Here is a 12,470-nt window from a genome sequence, read left to right as displayed (position 1 = left end):
AAGAGAAAGAGTTTTTAGCAAGTCTCACTGCATGGTTTGCTAAAGCTTGATCTACTTTACCTGCAGCACTCCATAAATTACTGGGGGAAGCGTTTACCACAGCATTAAAGTCAAGTACTGAGGCTTCTTCGACAAAATTTACATATTCACAAAACCCTGAGGGAGAAGCAAATGCACAAAACACACCAAACCAAACCCAACCCAAGAGCAGCAGGTATTATCCACCATTCCCCTGAGGTGCCTCTTTCCAGAGGGGAAATCACACCTCTGAGTGCTCTAACACAACAGAAGGGCTTCCCACAATCTCAGAATAAACGGCCTAAGTTACAGAGGGCCATGTTAATGTAAATTTACTCAAATTCAAACACAGTTATGTGTTCCCACAAACCTTCTACTCTCAGCTTTGCTCTCTCTTGCTCTCCCCATCTGCTCAGCACACCTGATTGCCATTATTCAGAAGCCAAACCAGGATACCTATTTAAGAGCCATCAATATTTCGGAGTCAGGAAACAACACCTGAATCTCGTTCAACTCTCATCCCAAACACCTGACATTCCTAACTCCTTATTAGCCAGGATAAGCCATTCCAAAAACCTCTTATTCCTCAGCTTCAAGCTGAACACCAGAACAACGCATATGAGGACAGCAGTAAACACCTTAAAAAACAGGATTATATTTAGTTTTGGTTTTTTTTCTTTTTCCAAATGGATTTTATATACAGCACCAGGGAACAGAGTAAAAGTTCAAAGTACTGTTTCGGCATATGCTGGGAAAGAACTGCAGGCATTAATCAAGAGTTTCATGCTCAAGTAACACACAGCCAAAAAGCTCAGGAGGGACCCACACTTGGAAAGCAACTTGGACCTTTTCTGAAGTACCTTAAACAGATGCCATAAATAACAGAACTTAAAAGCCACACACAAATTTTTGACTTATAATGCAAGAATGACAGAGAATTTGAGAGAAAATACACCCAGATAACACCTGGTAACTTGTTACTAAAAGCACACTATATGTAGATGTTTCTTTTGCACCACCCTTTTTCTAAAATAAAAGATGCTTAAAATACACAAAGTCTCCCTGATTTTTTCTCCCTCCAGAAGCTGTTCCAGCTCTTTTTTCTGCTTGTTTTGCTGGTAGAAACAGAAATCAGCACAGCAGGTAACTGTAAGCTTTCATCCTCTCAAAAGAGCAGCTGAATTAAATCAGAAGGAGAAAGCCCAGAACACACCGAGAAAATTCTTGCTTCCCACAGTCATGAGATTTAAAAAGAAGAAAAAGAGCCACAAAGCAGAAGGCAAGTCCTATAGAAAATTTCATACCCTTTTAGCAATTCTATCTAAATGAGATCTGCTGTAAAATATGCCAGATAGCCAATTCTAAAGGAGAAAGGTCCTCGCAGGTTATACGAGTCCAAAACTTCCGAGTAAAATAGATGCCACTATCAGGTAAAAGTGGATCAGTCCCTGAAGTCACTGTGCCCTTATCCCTCACGCCGAGAGCACTTTCAAGCAGTGTTACTGTGGTGATTCTGTGGTGGAGACTTCTTTCTGTCAGTGTGCAGACAGATGTCGGTACCAATTACATTCCAGCCCCGGAACATCCCCCATTTCTGCTGTTAGGAGGAGAAATAACCGGGCCAGAACAGGTCAGCACCAGGGGCAAATACAAAGCTGACTTCTTGTGCTAGTTCATACACATGTAGCAGCTGGTTTAAAAATATGTTTGGATGAGATAAGTAAACGATGGAGTATTATAATCCCCTGGTCTCACACCATAAAATAGGCTTAATGTAAGTAAAATTGCCAGCAACATCAATATTCCATAATCAGCATTTTGAGGGCTAGTGCTATGGGATGATTACACTGGGAAATCAAAGAAAGGAAGAAAGAAGGAAAACCATTTTTTTTTTTGCAACATCTCTGAGTCTGCAATTTACAGGGAAAAATTCTGGGTGCTTCACTGGTAACAAGTTTACTACACATCAACTCTGTGGACCATGAAGCAGCCCGAGCATGAAGGGATGACAGGTGCTCTAAAACATGATGACAGGTTCAGAGAGAATCAAGTCTTTGTCTCTCACACATGGTTCTTTATTTGCTTATCTTGCACATTAAAATACAGTTCTGTATGTGCTTATTACTGCAAGGACAAATGAAGGAACAGACTGAATCACAGGCATACAGAAGTTAAGTGTTTTGATTTCTAGTCTGGAAAGAGCATGGGACTCCTCTTTGCAGCTTTATACAGGACATTCAATATTTGCTTTTTTGTCCTTTAGGAAACCCTGTTGGAAATACAGACACATGCAAGATTCTGTCTCATGCAAGAACTCTCTAAAAGCAGCAACATAAAGCCTGTAATAAATCATACTGTTAAGAGAAAAAAACAACTTCTACAGATTCTCACTGCTCTGTTATTGCAAGGAAAGCTCAGGTTAACCCTTTCCTCAACTATGAAAATTGGAGAAGAAAAAAGTTTCCAAATTATTTAACTCTGACCAACTCATTTGAGATGCACAGCATAGAAAGATACGTGAGAACAGAAATTTCTATTACTACTCAGAATTCCTAATTAAGTAGTGCAAAGGATTCCTAAGAGTTAAAGTCATCATGGAATCACACAATCTGATTCTACTTTTTTATTATTTAAAGCAAATAATTAATGTAGAAATGAAGAATAACTACCCCTTGCAGGCGCACAACCTGAGGGAAGGTGAAGATGGTGGTATGGGCACAAGGTTTCCATCCACAGCCCTGAAACGCAAGGAAGTGATGGTGCAGAATGAGGCGGGGGAGAGGAACAACAGCAACTTTGTAGCGTGCCCACGTACCAGCCAGCATTAAAAATTACAACGCGTTTAAATTAAAATAATAAAAACCGGTCTCGGACACCCTACAAGTGCAGCAGCGTCCTCGTGTGACGCCCTCAGAGCGGGGACCCCGACAGCCCCCCCGGGCGCTCTCCGCCGGGACCCCTCCCGGGCGCGCTCCTGGGTTTACCTGGCAGTTCCCAGGCGCGGGGTCAGCGGGACAGGACAGGCAGCGGCTCCTCCTCGGGACGTGCCGGGGTAGCAGCGGGACGGGGACTCGACTCCACCGAGGGACGAGCGAGACCCGCAAACGCCCCGTCCGCACCCGCCGCGCCGCGCCCTCATCTGCCGGCACCGCCCGGCCCCCCCTCAGGGGGAGGGGCGGCAGCGCCGCCAGGGGGGCGGCCCCCGCCAATGGGCGCGGGCGGGTGACGAGGCCCCGCCCCCTCGCGCCGGGCACAGCCAATGGAGCGGCGCGGAGCGCTCCCGCCCCGGGCGCGCGGCGGCCCCGCCTTGCCGCAGTGCAGCGGCGGCGGCAGCGCCCCCTCCCGCCCCGCGCGCGGCGTCCGGTCGCCGCGGCAACGCGCCGCCCCGCGCGGCGTCACGGTGACGTCACGGCGCGCCTCGGACAAGCGACGCGGCCCGGCTCGGTCCCGGTCACTGCGGCGGGGACACGACACTGCGCCGGGCCACCGGTGACGTCACGACGGCCTCGCCCTCGCTCCGTGTGACGTCACACCGCCCCCCTCCCTCTGGTGCTGCACCCCCATCCCGCCCAGCTCAGCTTTCCGAGCGGAACCCCAGAGCGGTAACTCTGCTTCTCGCAGTCAAAGTTCACCGCCGCATTCCCACCTGCCAGAACCCTACAGGGAAGGAAAAGCCTGGCCACGAGAAGTTCTTACCGCATGCCAAAATAACGCATCAGACACTAGAATCAGTCTCGCTAATAAGCACAGCAAATTAATTAAGCGGGAATGTGTTAACGCACTCCACGCTCCCACCAAAGAGAAGGAGCCTCCGTTTAAGTTTTCTCAGGTTTTCAGCTGATGGAAATATTTGATCCACTGTGAACTATAAAAAACAGTAGCAGAAAACTGAAATTAGAGATAATTACACAGAACAGCCCAAGCACTGGGAGTGGCTCACCAGACTTATTCTGCAAAGGCTCAGACAGTCCCAATCCTGTTATTTCACCCACACAGTTTGATTCCTACTGCATATCTACTACTGCATCAAGTATTCCCAAACATTTTTAAATTACTTCCTGTGGGAAGCCACCCAAGCCTGATAAAGACCAGCCCAGATCCCCACTTCCCACATAACAATCCTTCCCAATCATGCCACACGTAACTTTTGTTCCTTCATGGCAATTTGGCAAAAATCGGGGAAACTAATAATTTTTTTTCCAAAAACCCCACTTGTAAATTCTGGAATAACACAATGAGGACAGTAGAATGCAAGAAAAGCATAGGAAAATTCAGAAAAAATGTTTTTACCAACCTAGAGAAGTATCTGAAATCTAAATCCTCAAAGTCAGTCTGAAAGCTTCCCTTAGGTCTCAGAGAAAGCAAAGCCCACTGATTTCATACCACCCCACAGCCATCCACAGAATTAGCTAACGATGGAGTATTGCTGTGATCTGATGACATCCACTTATTTCATGATTGGAAACTGGATGGCATGTCAGAGAACTGGAACACGGTTTTTTAATCAACCTGAGCTATTAGGCAGTTCAGTCCCCCTCTGCTGGTTTTTATAAATGAGGAAAAAAAAATCCATATTTGAGAATAAACAAAAAAAGCAGTATCTTAAATTTTACTCATTTGCTGTTCTAGAGACTGTGCTTGATCAGTTACAATCATTCAAAGGTACTGGAACTATCTTTTAGTATTTTTCATTTCTAAAACCAAAACCCTGTGTTTATACTCGGACAGCATCAATAATCCCTGTCATTTGCTCCAGTCTGGTAAGTTTTGTGACTATTGTGAAATTCAGGGAACTTCAGTAGCTCAAAACAGGTAAGAAAGATACAGGGGTGCCCTGCACTGACATCATGCCTCTGTTACCAGTCAAACCAGTTACACCAGTACACTTGTTCCAAGGAGAGATTATCCAGCTGCTTAAAGGCTGAGCTCCACGTGGCCACAGAACCCAGGGGACAGATTTATCAGCCCAAAGCTGCTTCACATTGCTCTGCAGAGGAACCAGTCCAAGGTACAAGGAGAAAGGAAAAGGATGTGTCTCACCACCTGTGCAGACACACAATTACTGCTTGCCATTACAGCCCCAAAATGTTCACCAATCTCAACACTTGGGCCACACCTGCATGGATAAAAATCTGGAAGGAGTTACATAAGAACATAACTTTTTGTGTTATATTTTGCAAAACAAGTACAGTTCTGCCATGATTGCAGTCAAGAGTATTTCTACACTGGTGCATCAAGAAATTCCTCTGCTGGTTTCCAAGTTTGCACCTCCTCTGGAAGACTTTCATTGCAAACAGATCAGATTTGTAAGAAACTGCATTTGCTTTGTATTTACCCCACTAACAAATTTCACCAAGACCGCCAAGTGAGTCAGAACAACCTTAAAATCTCGGATGGAGTACAATTCCACACAAGGAAGCGTTTTTGAACCTGTGCAAAAGTGGCCAGTTTATTGGGTTTTACTAGGCAAACTGAGTATTTTAAATTTATTATTCAGAAAGCTGAACAAAGCTTTGACCCTGTGCATGTTCATGTTCTGTTTGCACCCAGAGGACCACTCAGACATGGAATTTGTCAGTAGCTCAGATATTCGAGCAGATAATGGTTGACCTACTAAACAGGAGCAGTAAGATTTCAGTAAGAATAAACTAAAACCTTATATAAACAGATGTCAAAGCTCTGATACAGACTTCCAGGTCTGCTACAGGTATATAAATAATTCCAAATAATAACATAAAGGTAACCAAGTATGTACAGACCTCAAAATAAGAGCTGATTGCCTAATGCTTAAGTTAAGCGGTATTTCAACAACCTCTCTTTTCTGATCTCCTCTTCTACACTCTCTGTTGCAGCCACACCTGCTCCTTTTGGTCTTCTCCCCTTCCTAAAGTTGTGCAAGTCTTGAGCAGCCTGTCCACCAGCCTTCCTTTTCACCCAGTGCTCATTTAGGTCTTTTTTCTGCAGCCTGACACATGGACAGAAACAGACAGTGAATTGTAATGTGTATTTTACTTCAATTAACTTTAATACCCTCCTGCAATCAGTACAATTAATTGTGAGTTAAATAACTAAATTTCCTCAGAGCCTTCTTTTCCAATTAAAGTAATTGCAAGACTGAAAGGATCAAAATTCTTGTTGAGATTTAATAGATACAATGATGATGGCGACTTGTAGGCTAAGTAAAACAAATATAAAGACAACTCAGGTAAGAATAACCTATCTTCCTCTAAAAGAATTGTTATCAAAAGAGTACGACCTGAAAGTGAAATTAAACTTGTCTTTCTAAAAATGAGACTTAAAACATTCCAACAAACATCATGGCACTGCCTTCTCAACTTGTTCTGAGCCAGAAAACAGAAGAGAGAACAGGAAAAAACCAGCCAGAAAAACAAGAAATCTACCTGAATGGATACTCTACCAAAACCCACAAAGTTTGAGGTTTATTTATTCATTCATTTAAAGACCCTTCCTCTGACTGAAATCTTTCACTGCCACAAAAGAGGCTGACAGTCCATTAATTACATCTCAGGACATTAATTAATTCCCTCCAGGGACACACTCTGCACACAGAACTGTACACTTGATGCCCCCCTTCCCCCTTTTGCCTCTCTGTATTTTAGCTTTCAGATTTTTTTTTTTTTGCTATTTTCACTTCAACAACAGATATAATTTTCAAATACAGATAATTTTCTTCTATGCCCTGGTACACAGGGCAATGTCTCAGGAACACATTCTGTTTTAAATCTATTAAACCTATTTTCAGGTTTCTCATTTGCCCTTTAACTACTCTTTCCTTTACAGCTGCACTTGAAAATTGAACAATTTACTATAAATTATTCTAATCACCATCTCCCAATACCTGAGCACAGCCACTTCAATGCATGTTCTATTTATTAATAACAGGCATTCAGAGATTACTTTAAAATCAAGGTTCCAGCGTAATATCTGTCTTTTCAGCCACCCTACCTTGATAAAATTGTGTTCATTTCAGGTTTTTTTAGTTTTGTTGTGTTGAAGAGACTTGTAAGAACCCAAGGCCAGCAAATGCAATTAAAATATAAATACTGAAAGCTTTGTTACCACATAATGGGTGTTGAAGATCCCTGTAGGAATGATCAAACTGAACCTTCTCAATCAATTAAGCAAAGGCCTGTGCCCTACTTATATTTTCGAGTACCTTTAAAATAAAACAGCTATTTTAATGATTAAGATAAACTTAGTTATTTAATCCACTGGTATAACCTTCAGAAGGTCAACATGTTATACATACATACTGCAAGGAAAAAAAAAGTTTTAATTATCTTTGCTTCAATTAACAAAAAACCAGAACAGTATTTCAAGACAGAAGTCTCAAACACTCACTTGAAGAAAATACTCTGAACAGTCTTAATATTTTTATGGCTTTTGATAAACTGGAGCCCTCAAATTTTATGGGCAGATGCAAAATTTACCACCTGAAAGGCAGCATAGAAAGTTTGTCCAAGACCTTCTCTAACTGAGACAATTAATTAAGAAATGTTACTTTTTCTTTGATGTTCCAATTAATTTTAACTTCCCCCTACTCGAGGCTTTCCTACTGCTTAAAAATGCAGGATAGATATCCTGACACTCATATCAAATCAATACAGAACAGAAATAGGCTGAGATGCAGATGGCTGCTGATAGACTGTGGACAGGCAGCTAACAGGCTGCAACACAAAATGGCTGAGAGTGATGCAAAGTTAGTTAAGGGAGTTAACAGCTAATGAGTGCCTGACTGCAGAACACCCTTTCTTCTGATGTCTTTTAATAAACAAAAGAGAATAACTGAACTACTGGTGATGCCTCACTGTTATCCCTTTGTAAACTCTCTTTCTCCTCCCTTCCTCCCAAGTCCCTTTTTTCTAAGAGCTCAGTTCTTTATGACAGAACCCGACTTCTTATGAAAAGCAACTCAAACCTTTTAACTATTGAATTGTGTAAATCTCCTGCAATTCTCCCTCCTTTCAGAGGGAGACAATGTGCTATTACTCCTTTATGGTTCTGTGTGAAGATTTGGAGGACATCTCACAGAAATCAATCTTCCCTTTGCACATCTATTGAAGAGGCTTCTTGTCCAGCAAATATTCCTAGGAAAACTGGGTGTTAATTTTTCTCCTAAACAAGAATGGCAGTCCCTTATTTATTTTTTTTCTTTGTTTGCTTTTTTGTAAATGCCTCACTTCTCCTATCTCAAGATCTCAGAGTTGCTGCCAGGTGGGTGGATAGAATCACTGATGTACAGCCTTAGGTGAGTCAAAAATAAATACCACAAATTTGAGCAATCATTTCTCCATCCCTTCACCAGCCAGTAGCAGCAATAACTGGTACAGACCCACCAGTGTTCCACTACAAACCAGATTTTCAACAAACCCTAAGTGGTATCAATAAAGCACAGTTCAGTTGCTTTGTTGATCAAAGTGCATCAGAGTTCCTGCTTCTCTCCACCAGCCACAGCGGAGTCCGACGCAACGGGAACTTTGCTACTTCCAGCAAAAACAGTTTCAAAAGCAGCCTCCTGCTCCTCTAAAGTCACAGCAGCAGGGGCTCCCCTGACAGCTGTGCTGGGAAAGGCTGGCCGCTGCTCCGTGATCCTTTCCAGGTCCACTGTTCTCCTACCTCTTCTTTTGCCCAGGACTTTGATGTAATTAGCTGGCACGAGTCCTGTTGTTTGGCCATCATAACTAGCCAGAAGCCAACCACGGATCTTGGGTTGTTGTTCTGAAGAAGAGAATGCAAACGCTTCAAGTTACAAAACAATTCAACAAAACGGAACAAAACTACTCATTACGTTTTATTAGAATGCAAGTAATCATTTAATGGGGAGAAAAAAAATCAGTGTGGGTGAGAATTTTGGTCCAATAAAGTGGTTTGGGGGTTTTTTGTTTTAATTTTCAAACTCCTACAGTATAACTTGCTTCCCATGTGATTAGGAAGTAAAGCCAAAATTAAAAGTTTACCTTTGGGTGCTAATCTTAGCATGTCGCCAGCACGGAAAGAAATTTCTTCTTCTGAAAGAGCATTGAAATCATATTCTGCTCTTCCAACCACATGGTCATCTTCTCCACTTGCCCAGTTACTAGACACTGTTTTCAAACACAAATCACAAGTTTATCTGCTTTGAGTTACCAAGTTTGGTTTGTTTTTCAAAGGAAAATGAAGAAAACACTTTAACTTCCTTGCTAAAACTTCTCCAATAGAGAAGTGACATGAAAAGCAAGACTTGTTGAATAAATCCAACCAACAATTCTCCCACCCAACCCAAACTGCCACACCTAATAGGAAGGAACCAGAAACAGAGAGGAACCATGATTCTGGAATCACAGAAAGCCTCAGCATGAAACCACATCCTAACTCAACAACAGGCAGGCTGTCACTTGCACCACATGCCTAAAACTCAGTACCGTGCCCCAGTATCTATTAATTACCACTGCTGTAGTGTGAGATTAATCACTATACAGGCAACAACAAAAGGAACAATACATGCTGCACTTCTCTGGTGCTGCAGGTCATCTTTACCTGTTTCTTCATCACTGTAGGTAGAAAGCAGCTTCCAAATCAGGTAGGGGCCTCCCATTATAACAGCAAAGAACAAGAAAATGGGCCAGGATTTTGCAGAGTTAGCCACCTTGTCTTCAAGGCCAGCACGAGCTACTTTGCCCTCGCTCTCAGCCCACAAATCCTCGTTCTCAGAGCTCTGCCGCAGACCCAGCAAGCGCTGCAGGCGTTGGTAGAGGTACCTTATAGTTCTCACTAGAGCAAAAGCTGAGAACACCTTGGTGAAGTGAATTTTGAGGCGGGAGAAGTGGTTGGCCACATCCAACACAGCTCTGAAGCTGTTGTAGACTGCTGAGAAGGTTGCATCCATCATCATGCTGACCGAGGCAAAGGCATGCACGATGCTCTCGATGGACTGAAAGGCACCTCTGCTGCTCTCCTCAGCCTGCTGGACGAACCTGCTGGGAGGAATGCCATCGGCACAGAAGCGGTTATAGCCCAGACCGCCGTAGCCATAGCTGTAGGGACTATAGCTTCCATAGAAAGAGGTGCCATATGAACCGTAGGCTGGAGAAAAAGAACTGCTATAGGCTGGCCTGAAAGTGCTCAGGCTGCTGCTTCCCGTTTGCTGGGATGGCCTTGGCAAAATGGGTGGAGGGATTCGTGCCACCGTGGGTTGTCCGGGCCTGGTCAGCAGGTTGTCACCCAAGTCAGCAGACCTAAACGAATTCAGATAATCAAGATCAGCACCCAAAGTTTAATTTTTCCTTTCCACAGAGCCCTCGGCTAACTACATAAATACCATGGTGAGTTTCAGTAGTGCTGGGATAGGGAAGTTGGGAGCCAAATGCTCGGTATGCTGTACAGCGTTGGCTGGAAGTAAAAAATCTGGTCAGGAAACACAGACTTTACAGGGAATAAAACCCCCATAATGAGATATTCAGTGTAAACATGGAACTGGAATGTAAACATGGAAAATCTTTGTCTATTTATTGTATCATTTATTATGTATTTAATGTATCAACATGTGAAATACACAACCCAGAGCCATCAAACCTGCTGCTCTAACACCCAGGGTCATTCTTCTGCACATGAGAGCCTCTCATAGGCCCTAAGAGGAATTTTTAGGAACTTTCCAATCTGAAAGCTTTATTTCCAACACTTGTTCCCAGCTCTTCTATACAATGAGCCAATGATATAGCAGGAAGGAAGTTTGAGAGCTCCTTTGGATCCACTCTTAAAGGGTGGCATGACCCAATTGAGAATCTAAGTAATTATGCAACAATGTGTGCAAGGGCTTTGGGGTCCCCAATTTCCCTCTCTACCCAAACTACCCGATCACCTTTGTGCAGATTGTCAAGGGGTTGAATCTGCTACTGGTAAGTGTTGGCAGAAGGAGGTATTATGACTCCATTATTTGTACTTAATTGAGTAATTTTTCTTTTCCTTTGTATGTCCATAAGTTTACATCATTTTACCAACACCCTTTGTAATAAAAAAAACTCTGCAAGTACTTGACTGGCATTTGACTTCTGTCGAGCAGCTTTTTGTCCAACTTCTGCCATTTCAATAAAAATATATGTTTCATCCACATATTATCACCCTAAAAGTCAAACATTTTATTTCCCATGCTTACTGCCTCATCCCATGACTTCCCAGAAAAAAAAAGAAGAAAGTCAAGCTGGAATGGCTACGGAGCTGCTGCTTGCTAAACTATTTCCATACAAGGCAGGGAACAGCTTCCTCTCAGCAAAACTTACAGGCTTCCACAGCAAAGAATCACTGCTGTTTTTTCCATCACAGACTGTAACTCTCTCAGCGGTTGAAAACAGGAGGAAAAATAAGTTATTATCCCAGCAAACAGAGCCACTGTAACTCCGTAAGTCACACTACAGTCCTCTCCCCATTAGTCAGCTTGGGACACCACACTTTAAAGCTGCTTGCAGCCATTTAAAATGGGGTAAATAAACCCAGAATGGAAAACTAACACCAAGCTTCTGGCTCAGCACGCTGCAGGCTGCAGAGAACGCAGCGAAGTTTCTGCTCAATGTTTAGTGTTGGGCCACCCTTTTGCCCAGTTTCAGCTCTCTGCGATTGCAATCACCAGCACCAAGCGAAAAACAAGACGAGTATTCAGCCACCGAGCGAGCTTTCCTTGACTTCTCATGAAAAGGAAGGAGCATACAAACACTTTCTGTGCATCCTTCCTCACGAGCCGGTGGGGTTTTCTGGGAGAGCTCCCAGAAGATGGGAACACACACGAGACTGACAACACACAGGAATGTTTTCCAAGTGCTGGGGGTGACACGCAGCTCCCCCAGTGCTGCAGAGGCTCGGGGGCTCACAGAGCTGCACAGCGCCCAGGAACGGACTGTGAATGCCCCAAGGAATGGACTGTGAACTCACACCGCTGACAACACAGCTCTCCCTTCCCCACACCGCACACGCAGCTTCCCTCAGGCGCCAGCGGGGTTTGACTCGAGCCCCGCACGCCGAGCCCACCCCTCCCCGCCCGGCACAGGCCCCTCACAGCGCGGGGCCGCCCCCGGCCGCCCCCCCGACCGACCCCCGGGGCCGCGCACAGCCCCGGCCGGGCCCGACCTTTGAGCCCGCCCCAGGGGAGCGGGCCCGGCCGGCCCGAGGGGGCGAACACCCGTGGCCGCCGCGGCGGGGACACCCCGGGAGGGACGCGCGCACTCACTGGAAGGAGGGCGCGGTGCCCGGCAGCCGCCGGGACTCCCAGGGCTTGGGCGGCGGCGTCGCCGCCATCGCACCCCCTCGGCCCCGCTCGGCCCCGCTCGGCTCCGCTTCGGCCCCGCTCGGCTCCGCTTCGGCACCGCTCGGCTCCGCTTCGGCACCGCTCGGCTCCGCTTCGGCACCGCTCGGCTCAGGCTCGACCCAGGCTCGGCCTCACTCGGCCCCGCTCGGTTCGGGCT

General features: G+C 44.9%; 1 protein-coding gene across 1 annotated transcript; it reads right to left on the bottom strand.

Moving 5' to 3' along the window:
• Positions 1–6,024: 6,024 nt before the first annotated feature.
• On the bottom strand, positions 6,025–12,377 carry PEX13 (peroxisomal biogenesis factor 13). The gene is made up of 4 exons (XM_082302542.1): positions 12,236–12,377; positions 9,556–10,253; positions 8,997–9,122; positions 6,025–8,757 (listed from the first exon to the last, which is right to left on the bottom strand). Exons 1-4 carry the CDS (start codon positions 12,301–12,303, stop codon positions 8,462–8,464), a joined length of 1,188 nt encoding a protein of 395 aa, XP_082158668.1. The 5' UTR covers positions 12,304–12,377; the 3' UTR covers positions 6,025–8,461.
• Positions 12,378–12,470: the final 93 nt, after the last annotated feature.

This window comes from Coloeus monedula (assembly GCF_965178545.1).
Source record: "Coloeus monedula genome assembly, chromosome: 2".
Classification (NCBI taxonomy): Eukaryota; Metazoa; Chordata; class Aves; order Passeriformes; family Corvidae; genus Coloeus; species Coloeus monedula.
Note: the sequence above shows the minus strand (reverse complement) of the source record. Positions and strands in the feature narration are given on the sequence as shown.

What these genes read in the sequence shown, in the direction of transcription:
- PEX13 (XM_082302542.1), bottom strand. Translation starts at nt 12,303, where the DNA reads ATGGCGGCGACGCCGCCGCCCAAGCCCTGGGAGTCCCGGCGGCTGCCG. An exon ending in CTACAGTGATGAAGAAACAG is followed by an intron (nt 9,123 to 9,555) that starts GTAAAGATGACC and finishes GTTTGAAAACAG; the next exon opens with TGTCTAGTAACTGGGCAAGT. An exon ending in GCTAAGATTAGCACCCAAAG is followed by an intron (nt 8,758 to 8,996) that starts GTAAACTTTTAA and finishes TCTCTTCTTCAG; the next exon opens with AACAACAACCCAAGATCCGT.